The sequence below is a fragment of the Amborella trichopoda genome, chromosome 3 (assembly GCF_054954075.1).
Source record: "Amborella trichopoda isolate Santa Cruz 75 chromosome 3, AtrichopodaSantaCruz75HAP2 v2.0, whole genome shotgun sequence".
In the NCBI taxonomy this organism is placed as follows: Eukaryota; Viridiplantae; Streptophyta; class Magnoliopsida; order Amborellales; family Amborellaceae; genus Amborella; species Amborella trichopoda.
This window is the reverse complement of record NC_142338.1, coordinates 14931638-14954092: the sequence shown is the minus strand read 5'-3', so window position 1 is coordinate 14954092 and position 22455 is coordinate 14931638. Positions and strand designations below refer to the sequence as shown.

At 34.5% G+C, this 22455-nt stretch overlaps 2 protein-coding genes across 2 annotated transcripts in view; both read right to left on the bottom strand.

The window, feature by feature from the left end:
• LOC18430829 (disease resistance protein RPP2A) overlaps positions 1-16871 on the bottom strand; it is a 35568-nt gene extending 18697 nt beyond the window's left edge. The window contains exon 1 of the mRNA XM_020665183.2: positions 16372-16871. Within this exon, the coding sequence (XP_020520842.2) occupies positions 16372-16859 (488 nt within the window). The 5' untranslated portion in view covers positions 16860-16871. The remainder of the gene's footprint in view (positions 1-16371) is intronic.
• Positions 16872-20327: 3456 nt separating this feature from the next.
• Positions 20328-20720, bottom strand: LOC105420379 (disease resistance protein RUN1-like). Its single transcript, XM_011623804.1, has one exon. The coding sequence runs from the start codon at positions 20718-20720 to the stop codon at positions 20328-20330; it is 393 nt and encodes a 130-aa protein (XP_011622106.1).
• Positions 20721-22455: the final 1735 nt, after the last annotated feature.

Genomic DNA, 22455 nt, shown 5'->3' with positions numbered 1-22455 from the left:
TGACTTTTATGGAGTAATGAAATTTATAATATATCTAAAGAACTGTAGTATAAGGCCAAACTAAGCCACCACTTGGAGGAGGTGTACCCTTCCGTGGTTGGCATTTATATAAGATACACCTCAAACTGCTGTGTATATATTTTCGCGTTTTCTCTTGTGTTTTTTTATTTATTTATTTTGGTGTGTTTTTTACAAACTCAATGTAAAGAATTATGTTCCTATTCGAGAAAAAGAATAAACTAGGGATAAATAGTCTTTATCCTAGGCTTGGAGATGACTAAGAATGGTTGTCTTTTACAAGGTTGTCACCCAATATTGGATTTCGAGAAAAATATTGGCACAAAATTGCCAACAATTCGATTTGATGTAATTTATTCACTAAGTTGTCATTTGTGAAAGAAGGAACAAAAGTAACTAGCCTGGCCTAGGTCTTTATGGGGCAAGCTCGGGCTCAGACTGGGCCAAAGGTCCCTGGCCCAAGCTTAGTCATGGCCTTTTTCAGGTCAAGTATAATGAAAATAAAAGACAAATAAGGGGGAAAAAAGTGCTGGGACGCACCATGTATAGGGTCACCAGGCCTCTAGCCATGGTGACCAAGTCCTCTGGCAACATTTTGTCGTGTAGGGTCTGCTGGGTTCGGTCAACTGGGCCAGGCCAGGCCAACAGATCCATTACCCGCACTAAGAAGGTCTTCTCAAGCCCCACTTCTCTCTTTAACCAAAAGGGTCGAATTTCTTTACCTCACCACCTCTGCCTTCTCTCTTCAACTAGAATGCAAGAAGCCGAATTCTCTCTGCAATTCGTACCCTGTCTCCCTCCCCTTCACCACTACCATCAAGGAGTCGGCAACAATTATCTTGATTGATGTTCAATACATTTCGGAACTATTGATTGGATAAATTTTTTCCCAAGTCCTTATTATCCAGAATGAAACCCCTCTAGTCCCTCATCAATAGCATCAAATTCTTCTTAATCCCCTAAATCATTTTTCTCTTTAATCTATGTCAATTTCTTACTTAATTTCCTTAGTAAAGCTTTAGGAAGCCTCTTAATATATGCAAAAACTCCAAACCTTGATTGGTTGATTTTTGGTAAAGTAAAGAGCAAGAAAAAAGATGGACATAAGAAAGCAAATAACAAGCACAATGAAAAATCGCAAACCAAGAAAAAAAGAATATAAATTTTTTTACTTATTTCTTCATAGATGTGAGTACATATATGCACAAAGATAGTTGACAATCTTTTTATTATGCATGAAAAAAAAAATGCAATATAACTCTTACAGGGAACTAGATACCACAAGCTCAATCTCTTAATTAGCCTCTCTTTGCATTTATTCTCTCTACACCTTTTGTCTCTCTACACCTTATTTAACCCTTTTTCTCTACAATAGTACCTATTTATAGAGAGAGAAAAGATCCTAAAAAGAGATTCACGTAGGGGTCATCTCTGTTTTTCTATGTAAAATATAAATGCCTCTATCACCATCCTACTTTTTAATAAGTTAAATATGGTAAGATATCGCTTACTTAAAAGTTAAGATTCCAATTCCACAAAATTGGTAAATTGTTTCATTAAACCTAGGATTCAGACTCACGTGGGGGTCTTCTATATTTTCCTATCTAAAATATAAATGCATCTATCACCATCCAACTTTTTAATTAGTCAAATATGGAAGATATTGATTATCTAAAAGTTTAGATTCAAATTCTTAATTAGTCAAATATGGAAGATATTGATTATCTAAAAGTTTAGATTCAAATTCCACAGAATTGGGAAGTGGTTCCATAAATCTTAGGATTCACTCTCTGCCTAAATTGAAGACCTAAATCAACCCCAAGAAATAGGAACCAAAAACATCCTAATGCAGGATGCTTTATTAGGATACAAGACATTCCAACAAGTATTTAGCGTGGCTTGAATTCCAAAAGAGATCCCTATCAATCGTCTTTTGCACAAAAGCTCCCACCTTGACAAACACATTAAACAAATCTAAGGTACAACTTGAACTTCTACTACATTCTTCTTGGTGTTAGTCTTCAGTAACAAAGCATCACCATAAGCTATTCTCACACTAAAATGATACCTGACATCAATAAATTTCGTTTTTGTATGATAGATCATGTTCTTCGTCCATGCCCTCTAATTATCACATTAGACGATAGTTCCATCTTGCTGTAGCCTAGATTACTTGCATGCCCTTTAAGCCAAATGACTTAAGTACTTTTGTAATACTACGTATTCTACTTCTATTATAAACCAGGCAACTATGGCATGTAGCATTGACCTCCAACTGATCAACGTTCTTATACGTGTAAATACATAACATGTAGTAGATAATCTACAATCCAAATTACCAACAAAATCAACATCAGTAGCTAAAAACCTTGTCGCCGAACTTGTTGCTACTACTAAAACACCAGATCCACATCTAAGATAAATGCAATATCCATTTCACCATATGCCAATGCTCCTTTTACGGGTTTAGTCATATACTTACTAATAACACTGATGACATATAAAATATCTGCACTAGTGTAAAGTATATCGTATACATGAGGCTTCTAATTGCACTTGCTTAGGGAACACAAACACACAGTCCTCTTTGGTGTATATACACGGAGATAATGCTGCTAATAATGTGACATGTTTAATAAGATAGCTTATAAATATTGAATTTTCCATCCTAAATCTAGTGAGGACTTTCTCAATATAATTCTTCTGATATAGTCACAATTTGCCAAATATTCTTCTCTACATAGTTCCTAGGGCAAAAATTTTCTTGATCAAACCCAAATCTTTTATCTCAAATTCTCTACCAATCCGAGTCATCCCGTAAAATTTTGAAGAATCCTTTGCGGCAATAAACATATTATCCATATAAAGCAACAAATAGATAAATGAACAATCAATAAAATCTCTTAAAATAGACATAATTATCATACGGATTTTTAAAATGTACAACCAGAGTTTTATGTAATTCCAATGAAGCTGAAGGGAAAAGTCTATAGGACAATTGTGGGTCTAGCTTTTCTTTATGGGATAGAACGTTGGGCGGGGAAAAAACAACATGCCTATATAATGAGTATAGTTGAGATGAAGATGTTGAGACGGATACACAACGAGATAAGAAAGGATAGAATTCAAAATGAATATATTCAGAAGAATTTAGATGTGGCTCTAATAAGCAATAAGATGAGAGAAAATAAACTTATGTAGGTTGGCCGTGTGTGGCATAAACCTAGTGTACTTGTTAGGAGGTACGAGTTAGTTCTAGAAAGCTCAGAAAAGGTAAGGGGTAGGCCCAAAAGGACATGGTTGAAAATAGTGAGAAAAGATACGGGGACTTATGGCCTCAAGGAGGATATGACTCTTAATATAGCAGATTAGCGGGCCAAGATTGATGTAGCCATCCCCAATCAGTTGGTAAACGGCTTTGTTAATGATAATGACCATACTTACTTCTGACATACTGGCGTCTAATCATGAAAGTATCAAAATGTTTGTACCATTGCTTAAGAGACTGTTTAGGCTATACAATGACTTTTTCATTTTACATATATTGTCCTATCTTTTCCTTTTGAGTACAAACTCTTCAAGGTGTGTCATATAAATTTTTTCTTCGAATTCTCCATGCAAGAACACAGTCTTAACATCAAGTTGGTCCACCTCCAAATCAAACAATGCTACCATGACTAATAATACCCAATAGACTTTTACTTCACAACTAGAGAGAAGATCCTATTGTGGCTAATACCTTCCCTTTGCTCATAGCCTTTTGCAACAAATTGTGCCTTGAACTAATCACCACCGAACACAATTGAGTCTTATTTCTTTGTATAAACTCATTTACATCCAATGACTCTTTTACTTTTGGGCAACTTCATAAAATCCCAAGTATGATTGTTCTGTAGAGACTTCAGCTCTTCATTTACGACATCATGACCACCTGATACTGTTAACTTTTTATGTACCTTCTTCAAAAGTGGATGGCTCTTGGTTTATAATAATTAATGTATAAGCTATCGAGTCATCAAAACTGTACCACACCTACTCTCATATTGGATCTCTTTCCCTTTCTAATTAGAGGCTCTTCCTCTTATGGAGTAGGTTCTATGATATCGTCAGGGTCAATATTCTCCTCCAATATTTAATAAGGATTTTATAGCACATTTTTAAAGAATTTGTTGGAGCTTTAAATTCCACATAGAAGGCATCACCCCTGCTGTAATTGTTTTGTTTTGCACCCTTATGATTGTGCTTGAACATGGTAGATTCATCAAACTTAACATGACAAAACATGATGTATGGGTACCATAACTTATAACCTTTAGCCCCATCTACATAACCAAGAAAAATATACTTACTCAATCTTGGACTCAAATTATCAACATTCACATTAACATACATAAGACAACAAAATATTCTTAAATGATAAAAATCAGCAGGTTTACTTGTTTATATGTAAAAGTTTAGGGGGAGATGGCTCAAAGTGTCTGCCTTGATTTACATGAAAATCAATTAAATTCGAAAAATTAGTAAAGAAGTTGGGTTCTATCAAAACATAGTCAACATCAAGTTGGCCCCATAACATCGTTTTCGTACTCTGCCGGCAGCCTCGACTATATATTCTTTGAAAAACCAAAGGAACGCATATAAGGGGTTTTAGAAATCAAATAAAGTTTGAAAATCCTTTGAAATAGAAAAGAACTATGGGTAGCAAAAATGAAAAGCATGGAAAAGAGATAACTTGATTAAGGTGGACACTTAGGCCTAACACTTGATGTTGGGGCCTAGATCAGGCATAGAAGATGCCTATTGACCTCCTCCTTGGTCTTTTGAAATTACTTGAGTACAATTTACTTTCAATCAAAGTTATTATGAACTTGAATAGGAATATGTGAAGAGCGCTAGTACAGTCTAGGGTTCATCCTAAGACATACATGTGAGATTCTTTGGGTTTTACATTGACTTAACGCTTAAAAGGCCTGGGTCATGATCATCTAAAGTTTTAGAGGCCTCTAGCGTTCATTAAGCTACAAGGAACTAGGGCTAAGAATTTCTTAGTTTTAGGAGTAAAATAGTGAAAAGCGCAACATGGCTTCAAAGACTTCAATACCTAAGATTTTAACCACAAAATCAGCTAAGAATCAGAGAATTTATAGAAAAAATCATTTATAACCATAATTGGGATAACATTACTCAATCCTTATCATTTTATGACTCACTGGCGACCTAACAATGTGATTCGCACCTCCAATGATGCTATTTGCGTCGCTGTGTTGATTTGGCTTCCGATTGTGCAGGTTGTTCTACCACCTTCTTGCATGTTCATTTGTTGTCAGATTTTGACTGTTATGGTTGATTTTGGGTGGTCAATTTTTATGTGTCCTTCTTTTGAGTTTAAAAACATTCTATTTATGCCCTTTATTCCTAAATTTGGGTAAATAGGGTGATTAGGGGCTAATTAAGTTCATCTAGGGCTATGAATATCATAATCTAGGTTTAAGTAGTTTAGGAAGGTTTCTAGGTACATTTAAGTTAATTATGTGGGTTTAAACTAATTAGGCATTATTTGACTTAATTAGGCAGGTTAGGTGAATTGAATGTCTGGCTAAAGATGGGGCTCTATGATGCTTTGGGGAGTACTATGGATAAATAGCCTAGTGTGGTCCCGACCAGGTCTAGAAGGGGACTGGGTCCAAGCCTTATGGTTTAGGGGTCTGGTTATCTAGGAATTCCCTTAGGTGGGAGAGTCTACACAATCCCGTACATCGTGTGCTATTTTATAATCTGTTGTTGTATATAGTGACTTGTTGATGATATGACATGTGCTAATTGACTTTGCCCATAAGTCATTTTACAAATTGATGTTACTCAACATGCTATGGGCATTCATACAGGCCTTCTCTACAACTATCATGTTCATGCATGCTCCATTATGTTACAACATTTTTATAGTGTAGTGATGAATAATTATTTCATTCCTGTAAGAATTTACAAACCCTGCCAAAATGTACTCCCCACCATTATTAATCCTCAAGTATTTGATCTTCTTCCCAATCTATTTTCGCTTTGGCTTTGTAATGCTTTGAATGTATTAAATATGCCTGATTCTTGTTTAAAGTGTACATCCACACCTTCTTTGAGAAATCATTTATAAAGAAAATGAGCCAAAGAGATCCTTCTTTTTGAGATAACTGATGGCCTCATACATTTAAAACATACTAAAAAATGTCCTCATAGTATGCACAGACATATGAAATTGCACACTACACTGCTTCACATAGATACAGTGCTCACAAATGTCTAACTTGCACTTCTTCATGCCATTGATCCGCAGGTATTTGGTCAATTCTATCAAATCTCTCTTGTTCGTGACAATACTCCCAAGTAGCACTCGCCAATTGGATTCAATCTTCTTGCCTTTTGTCAAAACTAGGGTAACCTTTAGAACTTTCAGGGCTCTAACTTCTCTAACAAATTTGTAATCATTGGAGCCTCAGGCATTCCAAGAGATAAGATCATAGTTGTTGGAAACGCCTAGGAACCCGAATCGTTTCAAGAACCGAAATCTTGGAATTGCGCTTGGCCAGAAGTTTCCCATTGTAGGAATCGTTATTCGTACAATAGAAATCGTTGGGAACAAGATTCCTAATTTTCAGGAATTGAGTATTAATCGAAATAGGTCCAAGTTTCATCCACATATGTAATCGAGATTCTGGCCTCCTTGGAATGGAGATTCTCATCCCCCTGGGTTCGACACTCCTAGTGTCAAGTTTTATGAATATGCAGAATCGAGTTTCTGTCATCTATGGAATCGAGTTTCTGACATATGCGGAATTGAGTTTCCATTATTTATGGAATCGTGATTCTAACATATTTGGAATCGAGTTTCCATCATCTATGGAATCGTGTTTCTCACATATTTGGAATCAAGTTTCTGAAGTATATGGATCAGAGATCCATGCTGGTTTGAGATCGAGAATTACAATAGCAGAATCAAGTTTCTGACATCACTTGATTCGAGTTTCTAACATATGTGGTACATAGATATGTTGTTGTGTAGAATCGTCCGTGTGTGTTGCTTTTATATGTTATTACATGATTTCAATATTTTATAGGCATTTAAATTAGAGGTGAATAAATAAAATTAGCATTATTAATAACCACTTCACATTCAGTATTTCAATACTAAGCAATGTTGTGAGGCTACACATGGTATAAGATCACTTAAGCAGTCTTTTCAAATAACATATGAGCAAAATTAAGAAACCAAGGCAGTTTACATCACCGCAAATATAAGAAACATTATTCTATTGGCATTTAAATAATTTCACATAAAAAACCAAGGCAGTTTACATCATCGAAATAGAAAGAACATTATTCTATAGGCATTTAAATCAGGAAAAAAATAACATTACTAATAACAATTTTGCAATCAGTAGCACAATACTAAGCAATGCTGCAAGGCGAGACGTCATGCAAGTTCACTTAAACAATTCAGTTCACTATGAGCAAGGTAAAGAAACTATAGCAGTTTACATTAACGCAAATATAATAAACATAATAAATATAACTAAAAAAGCAACACAATCTCATTAAATTCATTTTAAAATACATGTTTTATAAATAATAATACCCCTTTCGAGTACACATGTTGCCTAATGCTATTGTTTGGGACCTTAAAGCATGATATCCACCAAAAAATAAAACATTACTTTTGTGGTTATTATTTACAAGAAACTAATATTTTATACGGTGTAGATGATTCAAAACCTTGACGAAATGAGTTCCACTACTTGTAGAATCGTGTATCATTTAATATAGAATCAAGATTTAAACCTCGCTAGAAGCCATATTCAATCTATTTGGGGCGTCTACCCACAATTAGGGGGTCCAAGTTTCTCTAAATCTGTTGGATCGAGATTCTGAAATTAAAGAATTGCGATTCCAAAACTAAGGAATCGAATTTCCTTAGTTCCGAAAAATATTTTTAAAATAAGTGTTAAATAGAGATTATGAAATTAAAGACTCGAGTTTTCTTGGTTCCGAAAATAGGTTTCCACATATGTAAAGAATCGAGATTCCGAAATTAAGGAATCGAGTTTCTTATGTTGCAAAAAAAAGGTTTCCACCTAAATATGGAATCGAGATTCCGAAATATAGGAATCAAGTTTCGTCGGTTCAAAAAAACGGTTTCCATGGAGTTTCCTTAACGGAAACGTGGAAACGGGTTTTGGAATCGGAATTGCGGGGTCCAAGGAGAGATTCCAGTAACTATGGATAAGATTACTTTTCAAGTCTGAAATTTGTCTCATATTAGTCAAGTACTCACAAGTCTATCATAAGTCTTGACATTAACTGCTTATATATTAATCGTATTACAAGTCATGCCAATCCCCATTAAAACTGGGCCACATATGTGATAAACTGATACCCATGAGGGCACATATGAAACACCCAAATCAAGAACCCATGACTCCATGAGTCTTTGGAGTAATTAAAATGAGTCAAGAATGATAATACATTACATGTTCTACTTTTCAAGCTTCCATCAACAATATTGGTCACATCAAATGCTCTACTTTCCTTCTTTTTGAGCTTTTGACAATCGTTCTTTAATGCTAATTTTTCCTACATTAATAGCATCAAACATGATTCTTATTTGATCTATATTTCGATTGGGATTTGGTTTATCCTTTTTTCTTTATTTTCTCTTTACCAACCTTCCTCTAGCCACTAAAACTTCCATACGCAGTTGAGCAGTATAAGTCCCTCCTTAAAATCGTTCGAGAGAAGGGTTTTGGTCACATCTTCCATCTTTATGACATCTTTTCCATAATGCAACACCAAGTTGTTCATACGAATAAAAGAGAAAAGAAAGCATGACAATGGCCTTATCCTTGTCTTCCATCTAAACATCAATACTCAATAATTGACAAATAATTGTATTAAATTGATTTAGAGGCCTTAAGGTATCAATACCTTCAATCATACAAAGAGTTTATAACTATAGCTTCAAATACATTTGATTCGTGAGGGACTTCATCATATATAGGCTCTCAAGCTTTGACTATACGTATGCAGTTACAAACCACCGGCGACCAACACCCAGCAAACACAACTGCGTCTTAGATAGAATTAAAAATAAGAGAATAAATCAGCAAGAAATAACAAAACATGTGGATCCATGTCTTCCGCTACACACCCATGGGCACAAGAGGGAATAAAAAATTTCTAGGAAGGGCCACTGTCTCTCTCTCTACACGATCAGCAGAAGATCACTTTTTTTTTTTTATTCATGTCAGGCATCACCAAGAACCATTACATTTATGTTCTCTTTTATTTACTCTCTAAACATTTCCCAACTCAGCCTCTCCAAGATAAATCCAGGCCATGTACCCATCTAAAGAAAAGTCCCTACAGGATGATAAAAAAATTGGTAACCTCCCTTTGATGGTGAGTCTTCCTAAAGATGAGCTCACTCTTACAAAAAGGAGATGGTAGCCTTATCATAAGGAAACGATTAATCATTCTAAAACAAACACAAGATGTTAAAATTTTTCAAGCAGACTGATAAAAAAAATGATTTTATCAAACTAACCTAGAAAGATATTTTTAACAATTGGACCCCAAAAAAATAAAAATAAAATGCACCCATAACTTTTAAAAATAAAAATAATAAAAAATAAAACAAAATTTTAATTGACCCATTCTTGATCTGCATCATTCTCCCTTGGTTGGAGAAAACTCGTCCGTGAATTTTAAAATGCACTAAGATGAAATTTGTATTAGTCTCGCAACCTTCTTCAACCCGAACATTATAAATACAATCCTGACACATGTGTGTTACCCCACTAATCAATGCACTAATCAAAACACAACGATTGTGCATTGAAAATTAGAAGTTCTCGAGAAAAAGGTTGTTATATGTCGATAGAGTTTGTTCAGAAACATCAACTTGCTGAAATTGCTCAAACTTAACCATAGGGCAAACCGCGTATGTATGTTTGAGATGAGCACCAGATTCAATAGTCGAACCAATTTCACTTATTACTTCTCCTTTGAGCCCATCTTTTCCTCGTCAAATATTTCATAAGCTTGGTCTCCTCTGGGTTTGAGTCGATATCTTGCTCATACATCTATCTATTGCTGAGAAAGTTAGTTATCTTTGCTGCTTCAAGGCCAATTTCTTTCCTTTCATCTTGTTCTTCATAAAAAATGAGACCTTCATAAAAGAAGATATCACTTTAGAATGATAAATCCAATTGAAGATCCAAACCTATTGGCTATTCTTCAAACTTAACTAGATCAATCTCTTGACTATGAGGCTCCCGATGCAAACATGCGCCTGGAACGGTTCTTGAAAACATCGTCCAACTCACTGCCGCCATCATTGTATGTCAGAGTTGGATGTTGCACAAGCGCTGGGTTAATTCCTCTACTTACCTTCTCAAATATTCTATTTCAATTTCGAGGAGGTCCTGTTTTTGTTATATGGGCTCATTCCCGATACCCGGCTATAGACCATGTCCACGAGCCATAATGCTTATCGATGAACATTACGATCCACAAGAATCGACTAACGTTTTGATACCACCTGACGCAGCTTGGTCTCCTCTGGGTTTGGGTCGATATCTTGCTCAGACATCTATCTATTGCTAAGAAAGTTAGTTATCTTTGCAGCTTCAAGGCCAATATCTCTCCTTTCATCTTGTTCTTCATAAAAAATGAGACCATCAAAGAAGATATCACTTTAGAAAGATAATTCCAATTGAAGATTCAAACCTATTGGCTCTTCTTCAAACTTAACTAGATCAATCTCTCGACTATGAGGCTCCCGATGCAAACGTGCGTCTGGAACGGTTCTTGAAAACATCGTCCAACTCACTGCCGCCATCATTGTATGTCAGAGTTGGATGTTGCACAAGCGCTGGGTTAATTCCTCTACTTACCTTCTCAAATATTCTACTTCAATTTCGAGGAGGTCTTGTTTTTGTTATATGGGCTCATTCCCGATACTCGACTATAGACCATGTCCACAAGCCATAATGCTTATCGATGAACATTACGATCCACAAGAATCGATTAACGTTTTGATACCACCTGACGTAGCTGGAAATTAAAAGCAATCAATACCCGACAAACACAACTGCATTTTAGAGAGAAAAATAAAAATAAAAATAAGGGAAAAAATTGATAACAAAACATATGGATCCGAATCCCTCGTTACGCGTCCACAAGCGCAAGAAATAAAAAACAAAATAGCCACAAGGACCTCTCTCTCTCTACGATTTTCGAAAGACCAATTTTTTTTATTCACGTCAAGCTTCACCATTATAGGTCCTCTTTTACTCCCTTTCTAAACCTTTCCTATCTCAACCTTTCAATAAATCCTAGCCACATACCGTTCATAAGATAAGTCCCTACAAGAATGACAAAAAAATTGGTAACCTCCCTTTGATGGTAAGGCTCACTCTTGCAGAAAGAAGGTGGCCTTATAAAAAAAAGAAATCATTTATCCTTCCAAAACAAAGTCACCGTATTTAAATTTTCAAACGGACTCATAAAAAAAGAGCTTTATCAAACTAACCTATTACTAACAATTGGACCCTAACAAAATAAGAATAAAATACACCCATAACTTCTAAAAATAGAAATAATAAAAATAAAAATAAATTTCTAATCGACTCATTCTTGATTTGCATCAATAAGTTTGTTGTCGAATCCTCATTGAAGATGTTGTATACTCAAACCTAAATCTTCTCAATTCTCATTTGATATGAACTCTGGTTTCTTTAACTTTCCTTTCAATGCTTCTTGCGAGCCTTATTGCGTTGTAAGTATTGAATATTGACATATCAGAATTCAGTGTTGTTTTTGCTATCAAACTTCTCTACCTCGAACTTCATATTTGAAACCTTGATGGCAACAATAAACTTTGTTTTGATAGCACTTGTTTTGAGCGGAAGCTCTCAATCCCGATGAATTTATTTTTTGTAGGTAAAGAGCGAGAAAAATGAAATAGTCATAAGTAAACAACAAGCACAAGTAAAAAAACAAAAAACAAGTAAAAACGATAGACAACAAAGATTGTATGTAGTTTGTCACAATTGTGACTACATCTATGGGTAAAAATAGTCGACAATCCTTTTATTATACAATAAAAAAAAAATTACAAGATAATTGTTACCCGAGAAAACCAAATAACACAAGTTCAACTTCTTAACTGGCTTGTCTCTGCACCCAAAGTCTCTTTATACCGTTTTTAACGTTCTCTCTCTTTCCACATTAGCAAGAAAAAGAAAAAGGACTAAAAAAAAGAGTCATGTGGGAGTCATCTCTATCTTCCTACTTAAAAGAGAAATACAACCCATCACCATCCTACTTTTTAATAAGTCAAATAGTGTAAAATAATGATTCCCTAAAGGTTAAGATTTTCACACTAACAATAATATTTCTCAAACCTACAATTCACTCCCTACATGCTTTTTTGGGATTCAAGATATTCCCACACCTCTTAACCTAAAACGGTCAAATTTTTCAAAGAAATCTATGTTTTTCGAAGACTTTTGCAGCAATCTTCACATGTTCTTGTCAACATGAGCGGTGGACCGTGTAATGTGTCCATGGGGGCCAAGGACCTCATCAACCAGTTGGTTGTGGGCTTCATCAGATTCAAGAGAGTAGGAGATATCATATGTTTCCAAGCCTATCTTTTAAAAGGGCCTGTCTTTTAAGTATGGGTGAGATTTTTATAAGGCAACCTCCTAGATGTAAAGGCATACCTCTAACGTTTGTTTGAAGATGTAGCTTTAAAATCTATTTTAATTCAAAGTTATATGATTTAAAATTTAAAAAATAGTACAGATTATGCATATCTATAAAAGACGGTTCAAATAACTTGTTATAAAAATACACTTTTTTTAGGATTTGATGTTTTTTTTTTGTTCCCCTTGATATCGTCTAGATGATCAAATAGAAAGTTCTCCGATGACACAACACTTTCTTCTAAAGAAATTTTGAGGTGCACGTTACATTAATAGTATAAGGTTGCAACCTTATATAAACTTGTTCCTTCTAGTAAACTACTAAATTTAATGGATGAAGCCAGAGTAACTTCTTCTTTTCTATGCCCTTTCGAACTCTCTCATTGACAACCCCACACACACATTCTCTCTCTCTATTACATCTCTAGGAGTACTCTCTTTTGAAATCCACCGTAATCTCTACTTAGTGGGTTAATAAGTCTTTCAATACTATTCTTACAACAAAGAGGCCAGTCTAGGTTGGTGCCATCATTCTTTATAGCTTATGTGGATATTTTTTTCAAATTGTCATGTCTCATGGGGAGTGGACCGTGATGGGAAAACCACATTTTTTTTCATTTTTCATCGTTGAAGCCGTGGAAAAAACCTTGTCAATAACAATTTGCATTCGCAATGGTCTTTGTATCGCATGTTAACTGACATTGCATAACATCTTGAGTTTCATTCATATCACAATAGGGGCTCTTCCCCGCTGGACTATTAAAAAAGAAATGGTTTCAAAAGCTATTGCCCACTAGCATATGGCAGATGCAATAACAAGATAAATATAACATAGACTCGGTTTGCTGCCAAGCCCACATATGTAAAAATGCGGGCCTCTTAATAAATCTAATTTTGAGATGGATTTTAAGACTTAATTTTTAAGGACATGTAATCTCTAACATAGAGATCACAAATAAGAAGAAATAAACAAATTTTAAAAACTAGAAATAATAATTCTAGTAAGAAAACATTTGGACGGTTAGTTTCCATTATTTTTAGATAGAACACCTACTTGCATCTATCTCTAAGATGGATGCTTTACATTTTTTGGACCGTATATGTAGAAATGCGGTCCAACTCGTATGAAATAATTTTTCATATAATAAATATATATATATATATATATATATATATATATATATATATATATACATTTAAATTTATTCAAAATACTACTTGTACGAAAATGCCTTCTTGTACTAGCTACCTATGTTGGGGTACTAGACTCCTTTAGACACGCATGCACCCAAACTTAAATGCTTATTCACATTTATGAAATAGCTATACCTACTATTAGCTATATTCGCATTTGTGAATTAGTCCATCTTACTTATAAAACATCTTATCACAAATGTTGTAGGCTCTTAACCCATTATCTCTTTTCTAACCAGCTTACACATAAGCATCCCGAACCACGAAGTAGAGAGCAATAATGTTAATGTCTCCCATATGAATTAACATTAAAAAAAAAAAAAAGGCAAAAAGAAAATAGAAGAAAAAACAAACTTAACATATGAACCGAGCCCATTGTGTTAAACCTACATTCATATGACTTCTCATCTCTTATTTTCCCTAGATTTGGGCTCAGTGCCTGTTACTCGCCTGTTGTCGATTTGAGTTCTTGATCGATCCAAGTTTTTTAGTACAAACTTGGGTAAAATAAAAAATTTATGAAAAACATATAAAAATTTATGTTGTATAAAATCAATGTATAAATGATTCATATATAATTTTGTTGTTTTAGATGACAATTTGTAAGTTTTCTTGTCATATGCTCTATTTCTATTTGTTTATTTTTAGACTCTTTTGAAATGCTTCGAGATATAAATCCCTTTTTTTTTAATCTATTTTTTTAATAGATTTTTCATCTTATTTGGACTTCTAATTTTATTCACAATTTGTTTCTTACTCTTTATTTCATAATTTTAACAATTTTCTTGTAATGTTTTGAAATTATAGCCTATATATGGGCTTATGCTCTACACTAGCGAGTCAACTTTGACTCGCCCAAGTCACTCGGGTCAGTATGGCCCAAATCGCGAGCCCAAGCGGAGTAAATGATCTTTGCTCTAGACAATTTTTCCTTTGTTGGATATTGTGCGTATGTAGGTATGTTCACATATGTGCATGTCCCTTCGTGGAAGCTGGTTGGACTTGGAAAATGGTTATGTATAATAAGAGCATCCATAAAAGGGTGCGGTTTCTATAAGGTTACACCTTTAAACAATCCAATTCAGGCGCACCTCTAAATTTTATCAATTTTGTCATAACATATAATTTTGTTCTAAAAGATTTCTAGGATTATCTTAAAACCTATTTTCATATCTAATTAGATAATTTTAATCTCCAAAAATGGTTAAAATCAAGTAGATCTATAAACATATGAAAATCATAAAACTTGACGGTCTAGATAATGAGTTGCAAGATGCACTATTTTTGGGACTCAATTTTTTTTTTTTTTATATTCATACATCTCGATATCGAGATGATCAATTAGAGAGTTTTTCAACAATTAAACCACCTTTCCGATAGATTTTTGAGGTGCATATATGATTCTACATTTTAAAGTTGTAACCTTATATAATTTTTTCCAGACTTAAAATGTGTCGATTGCATTAGATGTTTTAAAATCAGTTGGGCTGGATCAAGAATTGGTCTAGGCCGACCTCATGCCTTGTTGAACAGGGAATTGGGCGGGATCCAATAAACTTGCCTAGTTCCCAATTGATCCGGATTAGAATGCTCCGTTGCTACACATTATATTTGTTATTTTTTACCCTTTTTTGTTTTTTTTCCAAAGTTTTAATTTTTATGGATTGATTATTACATCGGAGCAGGGATTGGATTCGCAGATCTGGATTGACAATATTTCAATCAAGACCATTCTTAATTTTTTTTTTTTTTTTTAGGTTTTTCTAACGTCTTTTTAGATCTCCCCCAAACCCCTATTTTAATTTTTAATTATTTTAAATATTTTTTGGGTTACCAGTTTGTACCCATCCATACCGGCAATCCAATACAGACCCGTAAAGTGGAAGATCCACTGCACGAGTAAGGGTCTTGAAACATTGGTTAGTTGAGATGCACTTATCGATTTCATGACGTTTTGAAAGTCACTTGAATGCAAAAATTCCTTCTTGCGCTTTTTTATATCCTGGTCTAAGTTTTGATCCAAATAAAATAAAACTTATTTGTCTACATTTGGTTCAGCTTGCAAATAGATTCAGACCAACAATCCGTAAAATTGTTTAATTTTTAAGAATTTTCCAGGGTAATTGACATTCAAGAATAAATTAACGTTGCTACAGGCATACATCTTGCAAATTCAATAATATAAGATGGAAATACAAAAACCGTGTTATTGTTGTAAATTCCTGAATGCAAATTATGTTGTTCATGATGCTGATAAGGTAGGTGGTGATGATATTTTTGAAACTATGAATACTTGATCGATTACCATTTCATAAAGTTTGTAACAGTTTATGTCAAAAAAAGAAAAAAAAACAACAAAAAGAACAGAAAAAAAAAACAGAGAGAGAGATGAGCTTCAACTTACAGATCTCCCATATTCTCAGTCTCCCAACCAGACATCTCTCCAACATCTCTCAGTGCCTTCCTCCATGCCTCCGGAATATCTCTGTTGTATCGCTTCTCATGCTTCAAAAATGACGTCTCAAATGTTCCCTTTTGCTCTCGAACATCTTCGCGATGGACTCCGTAGAACACAGGCAGAATCACGCGCTTTGTTTGGAAAATTTGCACTAGTTCGCTCAGGCACCACCTAGAGGACGCATAATCAGCAGAAAACACAGGAATGAACATTTGCGAACCCTCGATTGCCTTGTCGAGGCTTGGTCCAATTCTCTCTCCTTTCTCTAGCTTCTCATCATCCAAGAAAACACAGATACCTTCCTTAACCAGGCTTCTGTGGAGATGGGCGGTGAACTTCATTCGAGTGTCCGCACCCCTGAAGCTCAGGAAAACATCGAATTGATAACCATACACAGGATGATGGTGAACATCTGTGTGCATCTCTTGTTCCATTAGAGGTTCCCTACAGTTTCTTCACTTTGCAATATATATATAAGGAATTCTCCTGAGATTTCTTCCGGTTTTGTCTCCAAATTGTGTGTAAGAGAAGGTAAACCGACAATGCAAAAGTCGGTTCATCTCTTCTTCCATTAATAGTTCTAGAGTTTCCTCAACTTATAATCTTTCGAAGAATTCCACTGAAATTTTCCTTCTGGTTTTGGTAAAACAAAGGCGTTTGACAGAAAAAGGAATTCTTCGAAAATTTGTAAATGTAGCAAAGCGATAAGATGGTTCCTAAATGTAAGGAAGTAAGCAGTGGATTGGAAGTTGTGAAGAGGGTATAATATCTCCTTCCTTACTTTGATATTTTTGGATGTATGATCACGCTTGTACGTAACAAGTTGCGTTATTTTTGGCTTAATTACTATACTACCCTCAAGTTCAATTAAAATGACAAAGCACCACCAAGGAGTAAAGCCTAGGATCCTTGTGCCTCTCTATAGGGGTAGCATCAGGTTGGGTATGGGTCGGGTCCGGCTGGATCTAGACCTAGACTCGAATGTATTCGGATTAAGGTTTTGGATTTCGACTCAACCCGTTGGATCCAAAAGTTTGATGCATATCCCTACCCATCGGGTCTCGAGTCGGTCGGGTTCATTGCCACCCTCATTATTGGCTTCCTTTTTCTTTTCTTTTTTTGCCATTTCTTTACCTTCATATATTCAAATTATTGGCATCAAGGTCACAACCCTCTATTAGATTTCATGTTGCCTTATTTGTTGGTCAATAGCTAAAGATGATTATAAATTCTTGTTATAGAACAAATAGAGCTTGAAGTATTTTATCTCCAAGAATTTAAAGATACGGGTCGGTTCCAACCGAACCAAGACCTAGACCCGAATAGTGTTTGGGTCCAGATTTGAGACCCGAACCCGACCTGTTGTGTTCAAATGTTGGACCCATACCTAGATTTATTCGAGTATATCTGACGGATCCAAAGCCAGGTCCCGATCCATTGCGATCCCTACCACTCTGTGCTTGGTTGGCCAACTCTGCCTTTGTAGGGAGAGGATACCCGTTATGAGAAAATTGAGTAATTTAAATACTTAAAAAATTAGTGAAAGATGTTTATATATATACCTCTATATATTGGGATTGAAAATAAGACAAGCTACAAGGAAACCTGTTGTTTGAGAGGTTATCAGTTACTGTATTGAGTAAATGTCGTGGAAAATATTTTATATCTGATTTGAGAGGTAGCCTGCTGTGATAATATCTGCGATGAGGTAACTTAATGGAGGAAAATTTTATTTTCTGAACATAGGCTATTAATTTGGCGGACCTAGGCTTTCAAGAATTCAAAATCAATTTTTTTTTTTTATAAAATATTTATATCTTATTTTTAAATATGTGCATAATTACCGCCTAAGAGAAATATCTTCTAGCTATGCGTTTTCCATAACGAAAACTTCTATTATATCCATAAAGAAGTTCACAATTCCTCTAACCCTAAAATTTATAATGGGGTAATTTAGAATGTCTCACAAAGTTTGAGTAAAAATTTATTAAACTTTGAGTACATCGGCACATTGGATTCTCCCATTTCACATTTAATGGCTGCAGATGTTCATGACCTTACATAAGAGAGATAATATTCTTTACCCGTACCAACCTAACTTCTATCATGTGACATGATATGCATTTGCTTTTATATCCCTTATATCTATTATTAAAGGTTGCGGTTTGCGTAGAACCAGGGCTCTAAACAATCAAATTAGATCCCACCTATAGATAGTTTAAAAAAATATAGTTTTATTATTGGAAATTCATGTGATAGCCTCAAATTATATTTTCATCTTTAGTTATATATTTAAAGCATAAAAAATAGTGTAAATCAAGCATATTCATGAAAACTTGAAAATCTTGAAAATTGACGGTCGAAAAATACGTCACAAGATGCACTATTTTCAAAACTTAAAATCCATTTTTTTTCTCATGTCCATCCATTTTGATGTCAACCAATTTGATGTCTAGATGATCAATCTGAAGATATTTGGACATCAAAAAAAGTTTTGAAGTAGTCTTTAATTGGATTGTTTAGAACCAAATCTCTACATAAAGTTTGCCCTTTTTTAAATGCACATAAAAATTCTGGCAAGAAAGAGACAGGACTGATCTAAGCGTTCGTCATGCTATTTAATTAATGGAATAATTCAAGAAGTCTACCGCTACTTTTGTGAAGTCAAGCACCAGTGGGTGGAGGCATTCTTTATTATTATTTACTATTTTTAAGAGGAAGCATCTAAGCAGCTTCTCGTTGTTGACTTTTTGATTTTTCACCTTCATTTCCTTATTTTTGTGCTTTTTTTTGTTAATTACAAAATGTGCCCACTATTAGGATCCGGATCTGGATCCGATGTAGACTATTCTGTGTAATTTAATGATCCTTCTTTAGGGAGATGAACCGTTGAAGGCAGCATCTTAACGATTGGACAACGGAAAAGAGTAAGAGAAAAACTTTTAAAAACAAAAAGAGCACAAACAAACAATGAAGTTTCTAGAGGGCCCTCTTGCATGTGCTTCCCGGTACTAGAAAATGACTATGCTTCTTTTTCTTTTAAGATTAGTGAGGAAATAGTGATTTTTCACCCCAACTTAGAGTTGCCACAAGAAGAGTGACCCAAATTCCACATCCCAATTCACCATTTTTGCCTTTATAAAAAGGCGGTGGATGATGTCGGTGGCCACAAAAGTTTTTGGTGTTTGGATCTTTTTGTTTTTTTCTTTTGGTGAGGTTTGTACAAGGTATCAACCTTATACTATTGAAGTAAAGTGAGCCTCAAAACTGCATTAAAAATGCAGTTTCGGTGCTGTATTGCAAAGATATGAAAATCTATCGTTGCCTTTGAGTTATAAAGCTCCAGACACGATGACAATCAAGCAGATCTATAAATATTTGAAAATCTTGAAAATAGACGGTCCAAATAATGTATTAAAAGATGAACTATTTTTAAGACTAGAAAATCCATCGAGGTCAGGATGATCGATTTGAGGGTCTTCCAACATAGGAACAACCTTCACTAGTAGGTTTCTTAGGTATACCTTACCCGTATAGTATAAGATCAATACCTTATATATACTTTTTTCTTTAGGCCCGGTTTGGATAGGAGGAAATTAAGAATCTTAGATAGTGAAATCCTAAAAAAATCTATGGATTTTCAATATAAAGGATTTTTGTCATGGATTCCTTGTAATGACTTCCATGTCCATTGTTTGGTAAGAAAACTTGATACAATTTCTCTCCCTCTAAAATTTTTATATGCTTTCTCTGTCTAACACTCAAAATTTGAGATAGTGTATTTATAAAAATTTTGAGATAGTTTCTCTATCTAGAATTTGATATGGTTTTTCGCTCTAAAATTTGATATGGCAACCCACCAGCACTGGATATCACATCCTCTGATGGCTCCATGTATTTCCTTACTGGTTCATCCATCCCAAATGCATACCTACTGAAAAGTTTACGGGATTGAGTGTGATCCAATACTTTAAGCTCTTCTTGTCTATCTTATACACATTCAATACATGTTCATTTCTGGTGGTGACGACAATCCTACTTCCAGGACAGTACCATTCCCGTTTACCAACCAATTTCTCGAGTTGTTTCTCATGATCAGCATCATCCAATATCATAAGAACTCTCTTGGACCGAATCCTATTCCGGATAACATTAATACATCTATCAACATCATTTATGTTTGGATTTTCTTCATTAAAAATATCACGGAGAAGTAACTTTTGCAGGGAAAGAAGTCCATGAAGAGATTGAGAGCCGTCACGGGTATATGGTTGTGAAGCTCCTCTGATGTCCATGTCCGGGAGGAAGCAAAGTTTATATAAGGTTGCAACTTTAAAATATATAACTACATATGCACCTCAAAAATCTATCAGAAAATATTGTTTTAATATTAAAAAACCATCTAATTGATCATCTCGACAATGAGATGTATGAATATGGAAAAAAATAGATTTTGTATCCCATAAATAGTGCATCTTCGAACACATTATCTAGACCGTCCATTTTTAAAAAATTTATATGTTTATAGATCTACTAGATTTTAACCATTTTTTGAGTTTAAAATTTTATAATTAGATATGAAAATAGATTTTTGAGATAATCCAAAGAATTATTTATTCCAAAATTATATGTTAAACTCTCAAGATTGAACCAAGGATATCCAATTGTTGAAGGAAGAGATCCAAGTGTCAAAATCCTTGTATTTTTATTTTTTTTCTTTTTTGAAAATAGGGAAAAAAGAGTCTTATCCCCTATTTAGTAAACTTTCATCCCGAGTTCTTTTAATAATAGGGCATTAGACCCCTCCCTTATATTTTAGCGGTCCATATTACAAGTTCAACTTTTATTTTATTACTAATCCATTTCCCTATAAACATCCACAACGACATCATCATCATCAAAGCCTTTTTTCAACTAATTGGGAACGACTGCATGAATTTTGGGCTACCATTCTATTCCGTTAAATGTCGTACCATTAGTGAGGCCATAAGTCCCCACATAATTTCTCACTGTTTTCAATCTTGTCTTTTTGGACCTACCCCTGCTTTTTTTTAGCTTTCTATTCAAACTAACTCCTAATAGGTATTTTATTGGGTTTGCACCACACATGGCTGACCCACCTAAGTCTACTCTCTTGTATCTTATCACTCGTTGGTACTACACAAAATTATTTCAAATGTATTCATTTCAAATTATATCCTTTCTTGTTTTGTCATTCAACCATCTCAACATCCTCATCTCCGCTACACTCATTGTATGAGTATATTGTTTTTTGGCTGTCAACATTCCATCTTATATAGCAAAGTTGGTCTCACAACTATCCTATAGAACTTGCCCTTCAACTTTATTGGTATGTGGCGATCATATAAAATTTCGGTTACACATCTCCACTTCGCTCATCTAGCTCTAATTCTATGTGCGACATAGTGCTTAATATCTCCATTTTCCTGGATTATCAACCCAAGATATGGAAAGTGTAGTATTTTGGGTATTTTCTAGTCCTTAATCTTAACTAATTCCTCATCTCTACTTCTATTATTACTAAACTTGCATTCCATATACTTTATTTTATTCCAACTAATTTTAACACCTTTAGTTTCTAAAGCATCTCTCCAAAATTCAAACTTCGATTGATGTCATCTCAGGTCTCATTAATAAAAAATGTATCATCCGCGAACAACATGCACCACAGTACCTTATCTTGTAGGTGTCTAGTTAAGTCGTCCATAATTAAGATAAAGATGTATGAACTTAAAATGCTAACCCCTAATGTAAACCTATTGTCATTGAAAACTCACTTGTCTCTCGACTAGTTGTTCGTATACTAGTTAGCATTCTATCGTATATATTTCTTACAAAGTCGATGTAGTATCTAGAGACTCATTTCTTTTCCAACACCCACCAAATCAAATCTTGAGGTACTTTATAATAAGCTCTCTCTAGATCAATAAAAATCATATGGAGGTCTTTTCCCTAAACTTCTCAATCAATTTCTTAAGTGAAAAAATAGCTTCGGTTGTTGACCTCCCT